The 23677-nt window shown below is 37.8% G+C and overlaps 1 protein-coding gene and 2 non-coding genes across 3 annotated transcripts in view; 1 reads left to right on the top strand and 2 right to left on the bottom strand.

Moving 5' to 3' along the window:
* The window catches only part of LOC103721242 (probable cyclic nucleotide-gated ion channel 5), a 41444-nt gene extending 27224 nt beyond the window's left edge, over positions 1-14220 (top strand). Inside the window, exons 6-10 of the mRNA XM_026810084.2 lie at positions 6232-6444; positions 10375-10679; positions 12691-12802; positions 12910-13146; positions 13239-14220. Coding sequence (XP_026665885.1) covers positions 6232-6444; positions 10375-10679; positions 12691-12802; positions 12910-13146; positions 13239-13916 — 1545 coding nt within the window. The 3' untranslated portion in view covers positions 13917-14220. The remainder of the gene's footprint in view (positions 1-6231; positions 6445-10374; positions 10680-12690; positions 12803-12909; positions 13147-13238) is intronic.
* A 3523-nt stretch (positions 14221-17743) lies between these two features.
* LOC113462122 lies at positions 17744-17884 on the bottom strand. Its single transcript, XR_003384331.1, has one exon. It is a non-coding gene; the product is annotated as a small nucleolar RNA snoR138 (small nucleolar RNA).
* Positions 17885-18052: 168 nt separating this feature from the next.
* On the bottom strand, positions 18053-18168 carry LOC113462121. Its single transcript, XR_003384330.1, has one exon. It is a non-coding gene; the product is annotated as a small nucleolar RNA U19 (small nucleolar RNA).
* Between the last annotated feature and the right edge of the window lie 5509 nt (positions 18169-23677).

The raw sequence follows: 23677 nt of genomic DNA, 5'->3' as shown, positions 1-23677 counted from the left end.
TCATCTAGAGGAATTCCACAAGGAGCGACAATTCATGATGTAGATCCGCATGCTCTCCCCAGTAGAGATTCAAGGCAGCAGAGGGTAGACACAATGTGGATGAAGGATAAGAAGAAAACTGTGGCGAGCTATTGGATCCTGGTTTTACTTCAGCCACATCCCAACGAATGTGGCAGACAATACATACTACAGGTCTGCCATTGCCGCCATACAAGTTGCCGGTCCCGGTGTAGCTCCTCCAGGCCCGAAGGACATATATGGTGAGCTTCTTGACAACAATAAGGAGAAGCTGGAGAATTGAATTGACTCCTACAAGAGCAAGTGGCCCATATATGGACTAACCATCATGTGCGATGGTTGGATCGGTCCGACCAGGCGGAGCATCATCAACTTCCTAACATATTGTGATGCTAAGACCTTCTTCCACAAGTCGGTTGATGCATCGGCTTATGTGCACAACACCTACATGCTGAAACTTATGGAGGATGTGATTGATCTGGTAGGAGAGGAGAATGTTGTGCAGGTCGTCACTGATAATGGACCGCAATATAAGGCTGCCGGGCAAGTCTTGATGGAGCGGCGACCACATATTTTCTGGACTCCATGTGCTGCACATTGTATCGATCTTATGTTGATGGACATTGGAAAGATCCGTAGGATGCAACAAACAGTGGAGACAGCCCAATACATTACCAGGTATATTTATAACCATAACTGGGTCCTTTCACTGATGAGAAAGTATGCAGGAGAAGAGATTCTGAGACCAGGAGTCACACGGTTTGCTACCAACTTCATCGCACTTGATAGCATACTCGAGAAGAGAGGAGCCCTACGTTAGATGTTTGCCAGTTCCGAGTGGTATGATAGTAAATATTCTTAGGCCGGCACTGAAGGAAGCAAGATAGAAGACTTGGTGATGAGACAGTCACTCTGGCAGCGGGCTACTATAATAGTCAAGGCTATTAAACCATTATATGAAGTGCTGCGGGCTGTAGATAGCGAGATCTACCTCCAGATGGGGTTTTTGTATCACATGATGGTCAAGGCAAAGGATCAGATTATGGAGGCAGATCCAGCACATGGCCGGTCGTACATCAACATCATTGAGCAACGGTGGGGAGCGCAAATGGGTACGGAATTACATCTAGCAGGTAAGCTAAGATATAATTATAGTGATGTAATTATATAATTATACTAAGATAGTCTCGTATATGTGCAGCATACTACCTAAACCCTGGTTTCAGTACAACATAGATGGAATTGGTATGGATGAAACACTTCTGGATGCTTTGCGTAATGTGATTTACAAGATGGAGCATGATCCAGAAAAAGCGGCCCTATGTCTTGAAGAGATAATTATGATTTAGTAATTACCAGCATGTGTAAGTATATCGGCATCTTCAATTATTAACATGATTTTCTTATGCTTATTTTTCACAGAGCAAATTATTTAGAGAGGGCAGCTACAGTTTTGGCTAACGAGCGGCTGTCGTCAGCAAACACAATATGAATCCAGGTACGTGACACATCAGGAAAACATTCACCTGGTGTTACTTAGTTACTATTATGGAACTATCATATATGTAATTTTCATAAATATTTTTGCAGCTGAATGGTGGGTGCATTTTGGCGGATCCGCGAGAAATTTAAAGTGGATAGCTATCCGGATCCTCTCCCAACAGTCTCCTCTAGTGGATGTGAGCGCAATTGGTCCACCTTCGCCCTTATCCATAGCAAATAAAGAAACCGTTTGACGCAAAAGCGCCTCAACGACCTTATTTATGTGCATTACAATTTGCGGTTGAGGCTAAAGTGCATCCAGAAGGAAGTGGAGCTCAAGTATACAGATCCGATTTACGGGACCTTCACCGCTGATGACGATGATCCACTACTCGGCTGGCTTGTAGGCCAACAGCAGGAGCCCGAGCTTGACGAGCCAGGATCGCCTCCACGACCAGCTACCTTTATAGCCACCGAAGCTGGGGTCGATCCAGAGCAATGGGCTGAGCGCAATATTCCACGTACTCCCAGAGCTGATCAGCCGCAGGCACAGGGGAGCCAGACAGAGAGGGCCAGAAAAGAAAAACAAAGGGTCCCAATGGAGAGTGTCGAGGAAGAGACTTGGACTAGCAGCGATGAAGGTTCTGGTGGTAATGGATCTTCTAGCCATGGAGGGAGCGGAGGACAATATGGTACTCATGAGACACAGCCGGAGTGTGGTCTTTATTTCACCGGTGAGACCCAATTTACGGGTGCTACACAGGATACGGACCACGGTCGACCACCTGATAGATTTCGTGAGGATATCATTGGATATAGAAGACGGGCTCCTCGAGGTCGTTCAGGAAGACAGGATACGACTGCAGATCCGACAACATACGGATACAGATTCTATTATCCACAGCCTCAACCTGACGAATATGGATATGGTGCATTGGATTTTGCTTCCGCCATATTTGGATGGACCCCTACACAATCAGAGGACACCTCTCAGAGCCAGAGCGTGAGCGAGAGATCCGACAGTTCTTATAACCTGGCGCGCGTTCCTTCTGATTGGGTTGATTTGCCTCCTCCTGATTATACTTATGATCCGGATATCTACGAGAGCCATCGGCACTCGTCCCGATTTTGGATATCCTAGAGTACTTTAAATGTATGTAAATGATTGTATCTTAATTTGAAGATATTTTATGTATATCATTTTATCATTTGGAACGGGAGGAAAATATAACATGCAATCATGCATCATATATGTTTCAAATTTCAACCCTAAATTTAAATATAAAAACATCAAAAATCATAAAAAAATAATAATAAAAATCAATTTTCACTTAATTTAAGATCCAACAGAGACAACATTTAAAAAAAAGAATCAAAATGTCTGGCTCGCGGTACCGGCCGGTACGTACCGGTACCGACCGGTATCGTACCGGTCCAGCTGGCCACTGGTACGCCGACCGGTACCGGTACGGCAGATCTTGTATAAAACCATGATTCTTCATTTAAAAGAATCTAAATTAATTCTACAAGGATTGATGCTCATATGGGTGTTAGTATGTTTCTGACATTGTTTACATTCTTGATGTGGTAATTATATATATTTAAGGATTATTTTCATTTGTTAAAATATAGATATAAATTCTTTTATGTTTTATTATTCAGGTTAAAATCACCAACTGCATGTTAAATTGATTGTTCTTGGTGAGGTGGTTGTTGGAGATGCAGTTTACTCCACAAGTTTGGTTGTATATGTTCTTTTAAATGTTTAGCATAATCACCAACCAAAATTGATCTTTGCTTCATTGTCCCATCTGTGTCATCTTTTTTTTTCCTGTTTTGATTTTTTTTTCCTGTATTGAATTTCCAATACTTTACCAAAAAAAAAATTCCAATACTTTTCTTTCTGACTGCAACTTCTTTAGATTTTTAGATCATTTGTCATACAGTCTTCTTCATTTGAAGTCTTGCATGTGGACCTGTAGTCAGGCCAATAACCTACAAGACCTACTCTACAGTCTATAATTTGCTGAGCCATAAGGGTTCTACTTCTACATGGTTTGTATCAAGGTTTGCTGAACCGACCTGTACCGGTCGGTTCAGCCCGTACCGGACCGGTATCGAGCCGCACCGGTCCGGTACAGGGGTATAAAACGGTTCCGACCCATATTGGGTCGGAACCGTTTGGTTTGAGTCTCGTACCGGTGCGAACCGGCTCGGTTCGCACCGGTACATGTGTGAACCGGTGCGAACCGCTCGGTTCGCACCGGTAGGAGCTCGAACCGGTGCGAACCGAGCCGGTTCCCACCGGTTCGCTTCTGAAAAATAGTGCCAGTGCTGTGGCACTTTGAAAATGCCACAGTGCTGGCCAGAGGCTGGCACTTTCAAAAGTGCCACACTAGGGCACTTTTCAAAGTGCCACACTGGGGCACTTTGAAAAGTGCCACTCAACTCGATTTTAGATATTCGAGAGTACTTTAAATGTATGTAATTGATTGTATCTTAATTTAAAAATATTTTATGTTCTTAATCTCATTATTTGAATCATTTGGAAGTAATAAGTTGCATCATCTACTTTTAACCTTAAACCTAAACATAAAAACATCAAAAAAATATCCAAAAGTAAAAGAACTCCAAAAAAAAAAAACGACGATGGGGTCGAAACCAGGCCGAATGTGCTCCATCGGTACGGTATCGGTTCGGCTCGGTTCGGCACCGGTACCGTACCGTTACCGGAGCCGACCGGTACGTCGGTACCATCGGTACCGCGAACCTTGGTGTGTATGCTTTCCACTTGATGAAGCCTAGATAGCTAGTTGTTTGGGAACAAAAGCTATCTATTGCATCCAGCTCCAAGGTCCGCTATACAGACCGTACCGGCATACCGGTGGGCACCGGTACCATACCGAACTGAACCGGTACCGTACCGATTCAGCTGGTTCAGGCTAAAAGCCAAAAAACAATGGGGATCGGTACGGGCCGGTCGGTACGGGTTGGTACCGAGTCGGTACGGGCCTAACCGGGCCGGTACCGGTTCGGTACGGGTCGGTATCGGCTGGTACAGGTTGCGAATAGTTGGAACCGAAAAATATAGCTGTACCGTACTGGTTCCGTCCGGTACCGATATGTACCGGCCCGTACCGACCCGTACCGATCGGTACAGCAGACCATATCCAGCTCCAACTTAGGAATCAAGCCAAATAGCTATATTGAAACCAAAACTTGATTTGTTTTGGTTCTGAGTACATAAAACTTGAGTTAATCAACTTTGAATGAGAAAGATGCTATGCTGTTGCATCACCATTGCACAAATACTATATTGACAAAGTTTTCTGCTCCGTTCATTTTTTCCTTTTTTTACCTATTATACGAAGAAAAAGCTTAATCATTCATTTCCATCTATCCAATTGACTACCAACTAATATTTATTTTATTTCTATATGTATACTGATATAGACTGAGTGCCTGCGAAGTACCTCAAAAATGTACTTCTAATGTTGTACTATTGTGTGGTGGGAATGATCTATGTTGGTTGGTATCTGTATATTGTTGGTTTCCTTTGTTTATCCTTATTTAATATATTAAGAAACTACTTGTCATGGTCTGCTGAATCAACCCGTACCGGCCGGTTCAGCCTGTACCGGACCGGTCTGATACAGCCGTGGAAAACAGTTCCGGCTTCCAAGTTCGTATAAGTCCGGTTCGCACCGATACATCCTTATACCAGTGCGAACCGGTCTGGTTCGCATCGGTTTGCTTTTTTTTTATAGACAAGCCACGCGTTGTGGTCTTTTTGACCACAACACACGGCACTTTTTGAATGTAGCTTTTTAAAATATCTTAATTTGAAGATATTTTATGTTCTTCATTTTATGATTTGTATCATTTGAAAGTAATAAGATGCATCATCTAGCTTAGACCTTAAACCTAAACATAGAAACATCAAAAAACATAAAAAAATATCAAAAAAAAAATAAAAAATATCAAAGTTGACTTAATTCCATAGAAGAAGATCCAAAAGAGAGAGAACTCCCCCTCCCTCCCAAAAAAAAAAATTGTCGTTGTAGCCGAAACCCGGCCGAACCACCCAAACCGGTTCAGTACCACCTGAACCGGTACCGAACCGTCCGGGTCTCCACCAATACTCCGACCGGTACCGGTTCGGCGTACCTTGCTACTTGTTGTGACTATCCACTAATTTTGAGGAAATTGAACAACCTTGTGAAAATTCCAGTGACTAGTTTATGGACAGTTCATGCACATAACAAATCAATCTATCATTAATGTTCAAACCATTAGGTTGTACTTTAAAATATAAGGTTATTGATGCAACTCCCATGATGTAATCAACTCTCACTATAGCCTACTGAAGAATAACAAAATACCCCATGTGCAATTTCCTGCCATTTCAAAATCATAAGGGTAATACATATGCATAAAATGTATGAAAACGAGTGTGTATCAGGCACAAGAATTTAGATTTAACTGCTTTTATGAAGATCAGTATATCTATTGTGTTTTTATTGATTATGTGGTCTCATTCATTTTTTGGGTCAGAGCAAAAATCATATGCTCATATTGGAGTAACTAGCCCTATGCCGTATAGGTTTTGTCTGATACTGAAGCTTTTAAAATGCTCACACACTTTGTTTAATTGAACTTTTAACATGGATGTATGTTGTTTTTGTTTTTGGTAATTTTCTAGGCTAACATTATTTATATGATATTTTACAGATTATAGTCTGGAGATTCCTCAATACTTTAACTGGTATAGATGTAAGGATTACAAGAGATGCATTGCTTTTTATTGTCATGCTTCAACTTATTCCCAGATTCTTCCGGATTTTCCCATTAACATCAGAGTTAAAAAGGACAGCTGGCGTCTTTGCTGAAACTGCTTGGGCTGGCGCTGCATACTATCTGCTGTGGTATATGCTTGCCAGTCATGTAAGTACATTTAGATTGGGTGACTATGATTCAGGGAAGATTCTTTTATGTAGTGTGTGGAGGTTCATTCTAAAATATCTTTTTGGAGGCAATGAAGTTCAATGTAAAATGACCAGACAGAACCTCTTCCAATCATAGTATGGAACAATAGATAAACATGGCCATGAATATTTCTTCTTGATATCATAGGGTTATTTTTTATTTTCTTTTTGATGGACATATATGTGTCTCTGAATTGCATGCTTAAACTTAGGCATTCCCTTCTCAATTATATTGCAAGACAAGCAATAACAGGATAATTTGATGCATCTTACCATTTAGATTTAGGAAGAATTTAGCATCTCACCTAGATCAATTGTGGTACTTACACAGAATTGCATAAGCCAAGATTTGAGTTGGAGTTGGACCAAATAAGTGAGCATGTGAGTCACCCAGTAGGTTTTTATCACAGATAAATATATTGTTTACTTAATTACAACTTAACCTATTAATCATAATGCATGACAGGGTTTTGAATGACTTACCTAGAAGCAAAATTGATGATAATTTTAATTTACATAATCCATGTCATCAAGAAAAATCATATCAAGATCAGCCAAATGAATCAAAGTAGCTACAACTTTTTTTAACCTGATAAACTTGATTATAGTGAACTTCCATGAATCAAACAACACTTTCAATAGCCTTGTCTTATTATGGACTCTGAGAATAAGGTATTGGTAGAAGCATGGTCTGCCATACCGCTCGGTACGGGGTTAATTATACCGTACTGTGAGGAAACCAATACGAAACTTAACTTCAAGTTAGTACAATCTCTGTATCGTCCCGTACTGAGGTATACCGCCCCTTATCGAGGTGTGTACTGGCCCGTACTAAGACATACTAACCTGTATGGAGGCATACCAAGATAAAAATTGAGAAAAATGATTAAAGAGCTATTTTGGTATAGAAGTGTACCGTACTATTTCGTACCATACCAAATCAATCAGGTTTCAATACAGTACCTAGTAACGAGATTGTGGACCTTGGCTCTAAGCAACTAAAACATCACAATTTATGGCTCTTCAAAGTCCAAGTTTTTGTCGACCACAAAAGACATGCAATTAGGCATAGTCCTTGGAATAAACTTCTACAGAATAGCATTAATTGTAAGTATAATGCCAGACCAAAGAATTCCTAAGTGATCTCAAAATAGTAAAGAAAATTCAAACCAAGTCAAAAGAATTCAATGCTATAGCAGTTGCCTTTGCTTTACTTATAGAAGTCATTCCTAATATTGGCTATTAGGTTGTTTGAATGGCAAAAACTCAGCAGAGGGCATGGTTCAACATATTATTGTCAAATAGCATAGTTAAACTCTAGCAATGGACCTAGCCTATTTCCTAGGCAATCGGCCAAGTGTCAGGGCAATTGCTCAATTAGCAGATAAAATTATTGTAATTTTTCAATATATTTCAATAAATTATCATTATAACATGCCTAAGGTCACAAATGGTCAACATGAACAACTGAAAAACTTACAAGACATATTCAAAAGTATAGTAGAAGTAATAAAATATATCATTGTCATCTTAGCTTAAAAGGTAGTGTAAGTATGAGTTTAGAGTTTTGGATGAAAGATTTGTATCACTTTCTTAGTGCTCAAGCTTTTTTCTCCTCCCTGTTTTTAGCTTTTTTTTTTTTTTTTTTGGTAAACCGGTGTCTCACTATACAGTGCGAGTACGCCCCGAACAGTCAAAATACATTCTTAGCTTCATGTGTCATAAACATACACACAAGTACATAGACATGTATTTATTTATACGTATATATGTATGGTGCAGTTATACATAAAGTGTAAGTGAGAACTTTACCTCCATAATTAAAATCTAAACATTTGACTGTGATCTACAAATCCTAAAATGCCCTTCATATGATATGGATAACCTTGGCCTATCTGTCAAGTTACTACAAAAACTAAACACCACAATGTGCCCATTGAAACTATTTATCGGGGCCCACTTGTTGAATAAGCAAGGGGATCTCCAAACTATATGAATTTTTTGTTTGCATGCATTTTAAATCATGTAAATCACATCCAACAATATAGATTTTCATTTTACAACCAGCATCATCAAATTTGACAGTAGGTGCAAAGTCCTCTCTTTACATGTGCACATGCTTGTATAGGATATCTTCCAGACAGAGGTCACCTAGGCATCCAAAGGCCCATCTACCATCCAGGCAGTCACCTATAACAACCATGGTTCCACATCCTTATATATGCTTGAACTCCATGAGAATTTCCTTTTTCGATGCAGTTGATGATGAATGCATGTTGATGTCGGGCAAGCTTTAGGCTATTGGATCTAATGGGGTTTAGGAAAGAGGTCAACCTATAGGTTGTGGGAAACCTGATGCAGCTCCCATGACATTAGGGCTGCAACTAAAATATATGCATGCAGAAATAAAATTTGAACTTGAACAGATCTGAATATTCTATTTTTTATGTGAGTCAAAACAGCGAGAAAGATAGTAGAAGGAAGGGAAAAGAGAAGAAAATGGGGTTGGATAGAGGATGAGATGAAATGTAGAGAGAAGAGAGATAAAAGAAAAAATCTCCAAAAAGGAGCTAATTCCATTCAAGATATTTCATAAGTCCTAGAAAATTCGTCATTCTCTATGGACCTTTATTATGGACACTTAACCTTAAAACAATGTTTCCTTACAATGAGAAGCTTCTCAGCTGATCTACGATGGACCATAGAACTCTAACTCAATCAAAGACACCACTCTCAAAAAATTTTAAAAATCCAAAAATAGTAGCATTTGTATTTCTATGGAACCCTGCATTGGAAGCATAAGATCACTTTGGAATGCTAAAATAATGACGACAAAAGCTTGGCCAACTCAACCTAGATCTAAAGTTGGATCTGTAGATTATAGTCCTATTTAATGTAGGGCTCAAAAATCCATTACAAGAGTAACCTTGAAAAATAGTATGTAAAATTGCTAGAAATAAGATAAAAGCCTAAAAACTGAAATTAAAATATAAATTTCTGCCAATTATGTTTCCAAAATCCGATTAAATAAAAGATTTTAGATCATCTCTAATTTTTTATTAGAATTAGAATGTGGAATTGGAATCTTGTTGCAAAAACTGTGTGCAGATGGAGATAAGCCTAAGAAATATGGAACTATGGTTCGATATATTCCTGTATTGCCGTCATTTAGTGCGAAGGTCTGAGTTTTTGTTCCAAGTGAACTAGCAAGTAATTTTCTAAAGCAAGGAAAGAAAAATTAACTAGACTTGATACCAGGCATTTGGAATTTCCATTTAAACTTTTGGTATTTGGGGACAATAGATGTGAAGAAGTGAGGAATTAGGCATTGAGTGGATCAGATTAACTCTTCAAAGTTTAGGGTCTCAGGTCACAAGGATGGAAGGGTTAGGTTTTAAGGATGCAAAGGAAGATTTGACATAGATATCAAGAAAAAGAAAAAAGTGCTAAAAAATAGGTATTAACTGGTGGAGAAATAATAATTAAGTTATTTCTATTACTTGCACATATGAGGAAAGAAATATGCTACTCTTTATTAGTAACACAAAGATGAGTCCTAAAGATTGGCTTTAAGGTTTTTTTGTTTATTTTTCTTTTTATTTATGTTTTAATTACTTTTCATAGGAGAATTCATCATATTGGCTCATCCAAAATAAATAAATAAATCATCTCTGACTATGAGCATGTGCATCCATATACCCATAGTCTCTGACCGGTACGGCGAACCTTGCAGCAGACTACATTAAGGTTTTTTTTTTCTAACTGCAAATTAACTGATAAGAGATGCTGTTCAGTTTTGTTATCCACTAATATACCAAGATATATTATTGATACTTCTATCATCATTATTACTATCGTCATCGTCATCGTCATTTTGTTGTATTTGCAGATAGTTGGTGCTTTCTGGTACTATTTAGCTGTGGAACGTGAAAATGATTGCTGGCGTTTAGCTTGTAGGAGTGTTAAAGGGTGTGATTCAGCCTACTTGTATTGTGGAAGTGAGGATTTGGAATTGTTTGCCAGCTGGAGCAAAGTCAGTCAGGAAGTGACCGGCAAGCAGTGTTCATTGGATGATGATAATCCACTATTTAATTTTGGAATTTATAAGCAGTCGTTGACATCTGGAGTTGTTTCATCGTATAAATTCTTTCCAAAGCTTTGTTATTGCTTATGGTGGGGTCTGCGAAACCTGAGGTAAGACCCCTCTTTTGGTGTTACTGTCTAAGAATATGAGTTGCATTTGTTAGATGCAGTTTTAGTCGAGACTCTATTTTGGTTTATTTTATGGCATGGGTTATTAGCATATGGAGTCAAACATGCAAGTTTTCTTTACTTTTTGTGACAATAACTGTTATATGACAATAAATATCAAGAAGCAATACTCTCTTTGGACTCTGTATGTTATACTGTCAAACTTTTTTTTAAGGCTCCTCAGCCATCTTCATGCCAGTGGTTGCATAAAAGTGACCATTTTCAACATAGGTCTACTTATATATGAAACCATGCCAGTGAGCCTCATTATCAGTTCCCTTTTTGCTCTTAATGTATTTTAGATATCATATGCTAAATAAGTTCAGCTCCTCTGCAATCAATTCCTTGGGCAGTTATCATTTTGGCAACTTGTTAGTTTGGCTCAACTAAACATCATTAGATTGAAACTTGAAAGCTCTCTCCCAATTTTGATGTTGTCTAAGATTTAGACTAAAATCTGCCTACAAGATATTGACGCTGTTTGTTTGTCAAGTATAGTTGATGATCTTATATACACAGGCAACTCTGGTTTATTTGTACTTATTTTCCTTCTAGTTTTTGAGATTCTTGTGCTGATTCCTACCTATTGTGTAATATTTGGTTTAGTATTGGTTTTGGAACCGTATAACTGGACTGGACCATTGTAGCATTGTTATTGTCCAAATAACAATTGACCCCATTTTATCATTCAGTGACCTCATGGGGTCATAACTGTAGGCATCTCAACAAAACTAGAGGTGCAAGGAACTGACTTGGTGTGAAGCATAATGTACATTGTTGACCTTTTCCCTGTCAGCTTAGGCTTTTGGGATTAACTGGTTAGTTAACATATTATCAGATCTCAGCTTTACTGGAGGTTATTTATTTAATTATCCCGGGTTATCTATTGTTCTGATTCTTATCTGTCTTGACTCCGTTATATCACCACATGCATTGTTCTGGCCGCATGTAATGGGTGGTTATACATTGTTAATTAGTTAACGCTTGTTGCTTTACCTATCCACCTTTGTTTTCTTCATCTCTGTCTATTCAGCGCAATTTTCCTTTTTTTACAAGCATCATTAGTTAGTAATTATCTTTCCTCTTCCTCTTCCACTTTATAACCCCTTTAAGCAGCAAATGTTTCTGAAGTTTTGTGGATATTTGTTGCACCATTATAACCTTTGAGTTTATTTCATGATGATTCATAATGCCTAGTAGAAGACCTTGAGTCATTGCATGGTGTCAGACCTTGGTTCAATTATCATCCTTTCTTTCCTTTCTTCTTGTTTGTGAGATCTGCATTCTGGTGTTGAAGGCCTTCACTTCTGCACATGCGAAGGTGACTAGAAGAGAATGATCTCTAATCTCTCTCACATAAAGTCAAAGAATATTTTAGGACCAGGTTGGCCACACGATCAACTTTCTGTTAACAAATCCTATTAGAAATTACAGATCCATGTGATGGATGGGGTGCTCTATTTAGCATAATAATTTTTTTTTTAATAGGTAATACTCAGTGGTTAACCAAAAATAATTTGTAAGATTAGAGGACACTCTAGAACCAGCCTTTTGATGCCACTGTTTCATTTGATAACAGCCGTTGAAAAAATAGGAGACAGAAGGTTGACAATATGATAGATCCAATGACTTCTATGTCATTGCATCTAGAACTTACTCATATGTTTCACATGCTTAGAGTTGTAAAATTGACCAAACATCTGGCATCCTTATCTGAAATCAACCTTCCACTTTTATTTGGTTTTGTGACCGCATTGGTCTTGAGTTTGGGACCTACATAGGTATAGAACATGCATTCCCTTTTAGCAAATGATATGAAGTTTTTTACAATTGCAGAATAAGATGGATAACTTCAGTGTGGAGCTTATATATAACATTCAGCATGCAAAAGTTGTCCAAAACCGACCTGTGTTCTGCTAATTATTTTTAACCTCTTCTGCAATGCATGCAACAGTACCCTTGGCCAAGGACTCGAAACAAGCACTTTTCCTGGAGAGGTTATCTTTTCTATAGCACTAGCTATCTTTGGACTCATTCTCTTTGGACTCCTTATTGGCAACATGCAGGTATCCCATGCTGGGCTTCATTAAATTCTGAAAAAACTCAAGGATCTATTACAGCGGACATTCTTTAATCTTCTTCTCTTTCTGATCATATCTGTACTTCTTTTCAGACTTACCTCCAGTCTCTGACATTACGGCTTGAAGAGATGAGAGTCAAAAGGCGTGACTCAGAGCAATGGATGCATCACCGCTTGCTGCCGCAGGATCTTAGGGAACGAGTTAGGCGATACGATCAATATAAATGGTTGGAGACACGAGGAGTGGATGAAGAAACCTTGGTTCAGAGCCTGCCTAAGGACCTTAGGAGGGACATCAAGCGCCATCTTTGTTTAGCTTTGGTGAAAAGAGTACGTGATAGATTTTTATCTCTATGCTCTCTCTTCATTGCTAAATCTATACAAATGGCCTATAAGCTTGGCTCCTTATTCCTGGTTGGTAGGTCCCTCTGTTCGAGAACATGGATGAGAGGTTGCTAGATGCAATTTGCGAACGGCTGAAACCAAGCCTGTACACGGAAAATACTTACATCGTAAGGGAAGGAGATCCAGTGGACGAGATGATCTTCATCATTCGTGGTCGCTTGGAGAGTGTAACTACTGATGGCGGAAGAAGTGGTTTTTTCAATCGAGGTTTGCTAAAAGAGGCAGATTTCTGCGGCGAGGAGTTGTTAACCTGGGCTCTGGATCCAAAGTCTAGCTCCAATCTTCCCTCGTCCACGAGGACTGTAAAAGCTTTGACAGAAGTGGAAGCCTTCGCTTTAGTTGCTGACGAATTAAAGTTTGTGGCGAGCCAGTTCAGACGGCTTCACAGCAAACAGATTCAGCACACCTTCCGCTTCTATTCGCAGCAGTGGAGGACATGGGCGGCCTGCTTTATCCAAGCAGCATGGCGACGCTATACCAAGAGGAAAATGGCAGAACTTCGACGCAGGGAAGAGATGGCAGGAGCAGGTGATCCCATGAATGGTGGTTCGAGCCTTGGAGCAACCATCTATGCATCTCGGTTTGCAGCCAATGCTCTTCGCGGAGTTCGTAAACTCCGGAGCAAGAGCATGAGAGAGCTGGCGAAATTGCGAAAGCCTCCTGAGCCTGACTTCGCGCTGTATGATGCGGAGTAACGCAGTTTTTGGCAGCTTATGGTGGGGTGGTAACTCGAGAAGGTTTGGTTTTTAATTAATTATTGTAAGGCCCTTCTCTTTTTCGGTTCATGCACATCAGCGTATAGCATCTGGAGGGCTACTTAACGCATCGTGGTTCTTGATTTGGTTACGGTCATCACCAAGCATTTTGTTGTACTTATGAAGTTGCTGCGTTTCTTCTTTTTTGTTTGTTGGAAATATGCAAGTATATTACATATGATCCATATTTGAATGTTGTGAAAGCGTGGGAAGGAAATGGAAAATTGTGGAAATTGGTGGAGCATGGTTTAATCTTCTCCGTTTCCTGAGATTGTATCATGTGGTTACTATTGGTTAATGTTTTTAAAACTAGATCAGAGGGCAAGTCATCTGATTCTGAGGTCCACTAAAATGGATGATATGATTAAGATATCAATATAACATTGTAATTATATTTTTATTTTAAAAAAAAATAGAAAAACTTCTTGAAAAATTAAAAATAGTAAATAATGAAATACAATATTTTAGCCTTTTTATTAATTTATAAACACCAAATTCATTCAAATAAATCAAAATAACTTAGCCTATAACTTTGTGTTTCTTTTTTTTTCTTGTTTAAAATGTTGTTCGGCCTGTTGTTGTAGAGTTGATGGACTGTTTCTATCACATTTTAACTTGATTTGGGTCAAAAGTCTTGCCCAATCTTAAAGAATTTTGAGTTAAAAAAAAAAAAAGTGTCAAACTGGTTCAGACCGGCACACCTGACCAGTTTATCTGTTTTTTTTTTGGATTTGAACAAGTTTTGACCACTTTTAAAATATCTTTTGAATCAGATCGGACGGGCAATAATTTTAAAAACATTCTTCTAGTTTGTGTTTGTGTGCATCTACGTATTCTCCAAGCTTAGATAGGAAGCTATCTGGTTGAAACTGGGTGAGGTTGGGAATCGGACTGAGATCATTGGTATCTAATTTCTAGCAACTTGTACTAGCCACAGTCGTTGAAACCAGCTTGTATCAGCTCTCTATCTCCATAACTAGATTCTCCTTCTCCATAATAGTGTCTTGAATAGAACTCTAAGGCTATGTTTGGCATTGTTGTCATTTAAAAAAAAATAAATTAGAAATGTAAATTTTATTTTTATTTTTTTCCAGATTTTTCATCAAAGGAAATATGTTTAGTTTGCTTTTCTTTCACAACGCGGGTTAGCAACATGTCCAGCAATGAGGAAAAGGGAGCAGAGTTGGGTCAGCAATATGATCGAGAATAAAAAAGAGCTCGACATTGGATGGAGAGGCAATTTAGGAAGCGATAAAAGAAAGGAAGTAGGAGGGGCTAGTGATGTGGCTAGGGACAAGGGATAGCTCGACATCAGGAGGAGAGTTGGATGGCGAGGCCCAGAGAGTCAGTGTGGTTGGGTGGAAAAGGGTGAAAATCCACTTTTAAAAAGATTGGAAGTAAAAAAATTTTACTTTTACTTTTTTTAGAAATAATGAAAGTTGCTTAAATAACAATAAAAACAAAAGCAGGGTAACCAAACTATTTTATGCATTGAATTCCGTTTTTGTTAAAAAGGAAAGAATTAGAAAAAAATAATGCTAAATAGATGCTAAGTAGTCTAAGTTTGGTGTGTGTTACAAGTAATAGGTCCTTAATTTAGGTTCAAATTCATTTATTTCCGCTATGGGAGCAAAACCAAGCCGAATCAAGTAGTTAGAAGCTAGAGATTGACTCCAAAATACTCAGGCTTAAACTTCACTCAAGATCGATCGAGCCTTAATAACTAAGATCGACTCGATTCGATAAAAAAAAAAGAAGAAGTAATACTCAAGATCAACTCGACTCGAATATTAACCAAGCTATTCTCGAGCTTGAGTTTCAACTTGAAATTGAACCTTGGTTATAATTAAAAAATATAGTTAAAATAAAATATAACATAATATTATATTTTCAAATATTATATTAATAATAAATTATAAATAAAATATATTATTATTCAAAAAATATATGTTGACTAGGCTCGCGAGCTTTAGAGCCGAGTATTTTGGTACTCGAGCTCTGTAATAGTCAAGTTGACCTTGGACCCAAGTCAAGCTCGAGCACCTTGCAAGGTGCTCCACTCATTTGCACCCCTAAATTTTTATTGCTTCTAATTTAAGTCCTCTACAACAAAAATGGAGGTGATGGATTTCAAGTCTTTCCGACCATCAAACTATCATTGAGACTTTTAATGCTAGTAGATCCAATCATCACCGCCAACTCTGGTGAGACTCATTTACACCCCTAAACTCCGTAATAGTCAAGTTGACCTTGGACCCAAGTCAAGCTCGAGCACCTTGCAAGGTGCTCCACTCATTTGCACCCCTAAATTTTTGTTGCTTCTAATTTAAGTCCTCTACAACAAAAATGGAGGTGATGGATTTCAAGTCTTTCCGGCTATCAAACTATCATTGAGTCTAGATCCAATCATCACCGCCAACTCTGGTGAGACTCATTTGCACCCCTAAACTCCAATCAAAGCCTATCCACTAAAAAGCTAAAATCTTGTAGTGCTTCTTTCATTTTGAGTGAAGGACAAATGTTTCTCTTGGTTGAGTTGAGCCATTACATCTATTCATTGAATAGGTGATTGCCAAAGAGTTCTTATTCAGAGAACCCTTAAGTTTAGCTTGAAACTTTGCTTGATTAAATAATCATGGTTCTTGCACGAATCCAAGGTTGTAATTGATTCATAGGATCTTAACAAGAGAATTCCAATCAATAGCAAAACTATTGTTAATGTATGTTACGCGAAAGAAAAAAATCTAATAACAAATTAAAAAATAAAAAAGAGAATATTCAAGAGGCTTGTAATGACCAATATAAAGAAAGATGGATGAGCCAATTTGATATTTTTGGCATTACATCGCGCAGAAGAGATTCTGGATTTGTCACTTTGTATCCTTAGGTCAAATTGAACTTTCTGTTACTTAACTGTTGAAATCAATATGTTTCTGCTTGAGCCTTACAAGATAAAATTCCCATATATATCGCTCAGAGTGGGAAAGGTATCTGATTGGTTTGAAGAATGTCTCCATATTCAAGAGATTGTGGATGATATAATTAGTATATTTTCCTTCTCATGTCAAGATATATTTTTAAGAAGGGATCATCCTTATGATATTAATACAAGTAACTGCAGTCTTTGCTATGCAAATTTCTTTGGTCTATTCAATCCATAATGACCGCCAATTTTGGTTGGCCAATTCGATCAATTTATCGATGGACACCAATGATCCTACACATATTTCATATGTCTCACGAATGGATTTAATAAACCTCACGAATTAACTTGGGTTGTAGGCATGATTTTAGCTATATTGGCTGCATCAAAGTCAAAATTTAAGTTTTTGAGAGGCAAGTTTCATCATCCACATACAGCCTGCCACCATATCCCCTTCATTTGAAAATCCCAGGAACAGGATCAAATTTTTTTTTTTTACCTTAAGCCGTATCAATATGCAATATCAATACATCAGCATTAGATTTTCCAATTCCACTTTAACTAAAGAAAAAGATATCTAACCAGCCTTTTTTGCTAGAAAAATGTTTGACAATATTATCGTCTGATATTACATCCAAAGATTTTAACTCCTCAGCAACCTTGTGCTCCTCTGGGTCATTTATTTCCCCATGACGTCCGGACCTAATATTTAGGTTGGAAAAAAAAAGAAAATTAAGCTGAGAAAACCAAGCATAACCTGGAAAGAGTATGAGGATAAAACATTGCAATCCGTCATCAAACTAGCATATAAAATCCAAACAAAAATCTTCAAAAGACATGTCAAGGATATCCGAAGCCATCTAAGAAAGGAATAGCGAGGATAAGATGCTTTCCTTTCCCTCAAAAGGATTCGTGTCGCTATGAGCCCCTGTCTGAGCCGGATGCGGTCCATTGTTTTCCAGCATCCGGTTATTCGTGAGGCTCTTCTACCTTTTCCGTAGCAAATCAGGTAGAAATAAAAATTAAAACGAAGCAGATCCCAACCCCACAAAAAAAAGACAACAATAAGAAGATTTAGATCTATATAGAAGTGAAATTGAATAAAAGAAGGAAACCTTTTTTAGGCAAAAAAAAAAAAAAGAAGACTAGAAGATTATGTCTAAGGCCGCTTGGAGGAAACCATATGGGAATAGAGATGGAGTCCCCTCAAAAGGGCCTGAGATGGTTGATTGAAACACTATCACTGTGCGCCTCCTAACTAAACCAGATGGTATGATTTCTTGAGATGCCAAACAGCTCCCAGAGATCACCATACGGCTACTCAAAGAGGCAGGACGCGAGAGAGAGAGAGAGAGAGAGAGAGAGAGAGAGAGAGGTGAGAGCGTTCGGGACGTAGAGGTCGCGCAGCGCGGCGATGGACGGACGCTAGGGTTTCGGTTTGCCGAATGAGTGCTTGAAAGGAGCCAGCGCTATGTATAGGCTGGGTTTAGCGCGAGCTGCATGCGAGGAGGAATGGACGGCTGTGATCTCCATCTGACTTTTTTTTTTTTTTTGGCGCAAAATACTACTGATGCATTTTATGTTTGTGATTCAGGGAGAAAAAATATCAACAGCCATGATTTCTTTCCATTTATGGGATCCGACCCGATCTGGTTTCTTGTTCAAATCCTGAAGTTGGACCGAGGCCCAACCCAAGATCAGATTTGGTTGAGTCAGATATACAACTAAAATTTTTAACCCGACAGATCATTCAGGTCGGTTGGGTCTATGTATAACTCAATCCTGATCTGAAAATTTGGGTCCGGATCTCATCTAGGTCGAAGTTTTAAAGTGAAAAAGTTAAATTTAAAACAAAAGAAAATCATAAGATATCCATATCTCTTAGGAAGCATGTTATGACATATTTAGTATGATAATATCTTTTCCAACAAGACTCAAAAAATAATTGAAAAGTGTTGCAAAAGGTGAGTATTTTCTATGAATTATATGAATTATTATGTTTATAGATAGACTAAAACAGAGCATAAAGAATACTAAATTAGTTGCATTATCAATCTACAATCTAAATGTCAAATTTTCCATCCAAGGATATCATTCAGCTATCTAGTTTGCCATAACATCCTTTAAGTCACCTGAACAAAATTAGATCAAGAAGCTTAGTTTAGTGTGATGATGACACCATTTATTTTAAACCAATTAATTGATGATAGAAGCCACCATTATATGGAACTAATTTCTAATAGGAACTTTGGGAGAGTAGACTATAGACAGTAGACTGGCTTAACAACAAGAGCACGCCCCCCCCCCCCCCCCCCTCCTTTACTTTAGGTTAATGGGGTATATTATGTTCGGGTCAACTAACAGGTTAAAAGACCCAAATTAGATCTACATAACAATTGGGCCAAATCAGATCAGACCAGGTTAGAACTTAATAAATCCGAGCCGAGCCAAAATATAAAATGGGTTCAAATTTAGAATCCGAACCTAGACTATGGGTCCTTAAATCGGGTTTGAATCAGGTCTAAGCGAGTCATGCATAGGTCAACCTGACCCATTTGCAGCCTTACGCCTATTGGATTTGTCTTAGCATTGTGTAATTTTTCTTGGCATTGCTTTTCTAGATATTTTAAAAGTTATGAGACATTATCTTTCCATTTCTTACTTGGTCTCGTTGCTCTACAAAATGCCTTACAGCTTTTTTGGCAAAATTTTGACTTAAAGCTGACCTATGTTGATCAGCTAAGAACCAATAGTTTGGACATAAATGAAAATGATCTGCTCACAAGATAGGCTTCAACCGAGGCTAGCTTGTTCTCTTTTTTTTTTGACTCTTTCTAGTTATCGATCTATCATTCAGTCTACTAGCTCTGGTTGCCAAGTGTAGGATTCACTTTAGGCTCAGGCTAGACTTGGGCTGGATTTGGACAGGTTAGATCTCTCTCTCTCTCTCGCTTTCTCTCTTTATTTATATATTTAGAGAGAGAGATAAGGGAGCGAAGTCTTGCCAAGATAGGCATAGATCTATTTACATTATGAACTCATGAAGCTAGGATTTTTGCGTAGAAAAAATTCTTAAAGGTTGAAAATCTTGAGGGTTAACACCACTTATAGCTCAAATTTTTTTCTTTTTGGTGCATTATAGCCCAAATATTTGGCCTCTTGTATCCATGTTAAGAATTCTCATTCCACCAGTAAAATTTCCAAACCAAAATTGTTTAGAAGAACATTCCCTGCCCCCTCCTCCCCTCCCCCACAATATGCAAGGTATGCCATCCAATCCAATAGCACCTAAACATAAAAATTAAACTAACATTAATGTTTAGCAAAATCATAACAAGTTAAATGTTTTGATAAAAATAAGGGACCAATACCAATCAATTAAAATTCGATACAAGATAACCACCTCTTTATCAAAACTAATCTAATTAATCATTTCCCACATATTACTATAGATTTCTAACCCTAAATATTGGTTTCCAAGGCCAACTCTAGCCCTAAGATTCCTCTAATTCTATATTAATTCCATACAATTAATGCAATCTAAAAGGATAGTAAGGCAAGGATTTATCTTAATTAAAAGCCCAAGTAGATTCCAAGGCTCCAAACTATCTTTCTCCTCGTCCAATAAATTGCTCCCCTCCTACTCAATTCCATTCACTATTAGAATTAGGGCAAATATAAGAGAGAAGTTGAGAGAGGTTGAGTGAGGAATATAGATAGAAAATACATGAGAGTGAGAGTGAGAGAGAGAGAGAGAGAGGATAGAGTAAGTGGGCTGGTGTGGGCTGGGTGCTAGAGAAAGGAAGGAGGGAGAGGGCTATGGTGGTTGTGGTGATCCACTGAAGGGGACCAAGGTGAAGAGGTGGTGTGGGTTTGGATCCTCAGTTGTGCACAGTTTGCATTGCAGAGTGTTGTATAATACTTAATAGCTGCTACATTATCTGATCATAGAGATAGTCATTTATCAAGTAGGATAGCTTTATGTGCCATACACGATGCATTGTGTGCAATACACGATATGTCGCTGCTGATAGTTGTTTGTCTTCTGGTGGAGGCCATCGAGCACTGTATAGCATTATGCATGGTAAAGGATCCTAGGTCACGAGAGAAGAGGATCAAGGTTGTGATAACACTCCGAAGGAGAAAGAAAGGAGCACAAATAGGGGGTCATGCATGGGAGAGAGTGGGAAAGGGTTTTGATGGAATGGGGTTTCACATGAGCCAATTACTCCACCTAACTGGTCCTTTGGCTTAGGCCGGGTCTCATAATACCAATACAAGATCCATTAAAAGGGCTAATCCACTTAAGACCCAACTAGTGCATACTATACATATGGCTTGTTGAATCTAAGGCAAGGATTTATTGCAAGGAGTCTACTATATATGTCTTTTTCAGAAAAGCGAAGTTCATCTCCAAGTGATAATTACTCATTGCATAGTATAAGTTTCCTGGAAGAGATGATTCTAGTAAGTTTTATAAGCTTCACTATTTGAATATTTAGGAGAATCTTAGATGATTTCAATTTTTAAATAACTTCTTTGGAATTTTTTGTTTTCTTTTTTTTTTGTGGGGGTTAGAAATTTCAAACATTAGAGCCTTCTTGTTCAAATTGTTCTTACCTTATTTTAGTCCCATATTGAAAGATTAAATGCAAGTTGATCTATATTTAATACTCTACAAAACGGATCCCAATTGGATTTGTCGACCTTGGGCCAATTGATCTATATTCTTGCACATTCGACTTATCTCAACTAACTAATCACATGTATATGAGTATGAGGAACTTTTAGGGTAAGTGACACCAAATGGTGGTGATGCAAGTTAATAAAAGGAGCTCTAATTGGCAAGCAGGATATTTGAGCTAACTCGAATTTAAGCTATTTACAAACTCGAGTCCAAGCTTATGTGGTTTTTGGGCTACACATCTAGCTTGGTTAATGAGTTATTAGTTGTGCAAACTTTTGCAGTATAGTTTTGTTGTTTCTAAAATATGTTAAAAGAAAATCAATGTTTCAAATGCATAGTTCCTAAAGTTTAAATTGCATGGGTAGTCATTAAAGGTCCCTGCATTAATGAATTGTGATTCATCCTGTCATGTGTCTAGAGCACCCGCTATCTAAGTACCATCTTCTATTTAATCCAAGAGCTGCTAGACACACCTGCAATACAAAAATTAAGTTTTTGTCTTAAGTACCCAAGCTTTCTTGAATCCTTGAAGGTTAGCTATTATGATTCATTTTGAAATCCATATTTTCTTACTTGCTACTTTACTTATTGAGCTACTTACTCTATAACTACAGGTAAAAAATTAGTAGCTAGTTTTTTCACACCTAAAATATGTTGTCTTACTTTGATGATTTGATAGACATATTTTTTTAATAATTTCTATTTTTGTAAAGGATTATAGCCAAGTCTAGCTTCATCAAAAATAGTTTGTTGGCTATTTAAGATCATATTTAGCTTTTTAGAACTTAAAGTAAATTTATCAACAATTAGTTTTAGTTTATCTACTTCTTTTCTTAAATTCTAGTTTTCTTCTACTAAAGATTGTTTTGCTTTTAAGATTTCTTCATTTTCTTTTATAAGAGATTGATTTTTCAGTTTTAGTTCTTTATTTCTCTAGCCAAGCTTCCTGAACTCATCTAGTAATTCATTAAAAGCTTCTTGAAACTCATCAAAGGTGAAATCACTAATGTGTTTAGAGTTTACCTCATCCTCATGAGCCACGAGGTACAGATTTTTTGTTTCTTGGGTCTCCTCCTCTGAACTTGACTCGACATTATCGCTCCAAGTTACAGCCATGGCTTTCTTCCTTAGCTTCTTGAGGGTTTTCTTAAACAATAGGTAGTCTGGTCTAAAATGACCTGGCTTTTTACACACATAGCACATCAGCAGCTGCTCCTTTTGTTTTTTCTTCCTGGGCTCCCCCTTAGCCAATAGCCCTTTTTTCATTCCATGTCTTCTCCTTCTCATTAATCGCCTAAATTTTTTTGTAATTAAGGCCATCTCCTCATCACCCTAATTAGTACCATCTGAATCTTCACTCTCTTCCTCTTCTTGAGATATCGATTTGAGGGTAATGGTTCTCTTTTTCTTTGACTTTTGTTCTTGAGAGTTCTGCTTCATGGTTAGCTCATGAGTCATCAAAGAACTCAACAGCTCTTCTAGAGAAAGGGTGTTGAGGTCTTTTACTTCTTGAATGGCAGTTACTTTGGCCTCCCAAGCTCTTGGTAGTGACTTGAAAATCCTTCTCACCAAATCAATATTGGTATAAGATTTGCCAAGACTTTTAAGATCATTAATAATATCAGTAAAATTAGTAAATATTTTAGTGATTGACTCATTTGATTCTATTTGTAACTATTCATATTTATGTACAAGCATATTAATTTTAGATTCTTTGACTTGTTAGTGCCCTCATGAGTTACTTCCAGCCTATCCCAAATATCTTTAGCAGAACTACATATTGAAATATGATTAAATTCATTAGCGTCTAGAGAACAATAGAGAACATTTATGGTCTTAGTATTTAGTTGTGCCATTTTCTTTATCATACTCATATCATTCTTTTTTGGGTTTGGAAAGAGACGCACCATCAATGACTTTTATGGGTGTGTGAGGATCATTAACTATGACATTCCACATATCATAATCTAGTACATGGATAAAGATACACATGCGTGCTTTTCAATAAGTGTAATTTATGCTATTGAAAAGTGGAGATCTGTTTGTGGCCTATCCCTCAGCAAGAAAGATTCTAATTGGGGATAGCATAGA

The sequence above is a fragment of the Phoenix dactylifera genome, chromosome 11 (genome assembly GCF_009389715.1).
Source record: "Phoenix dactylifera cultivar Barhee BC4 chromosome 11, palm_55x_up_171113_PBpolish2nd_filt_p, whole genome shotgun sequence".
Classification (NCBI taxonomy): domain Eukaryota; kingdom Viridiplantae; phylum Streptophyta; class Magnoliopsida; order Arecales; family Arecaceae; genus Phoenix; species Phoenix dactylifera.
The sequence above is the reverse complement of the archived record's forward strand: the minus strand, read 5'-3'. Positions and strand labels throughout refer to the sequence as shown.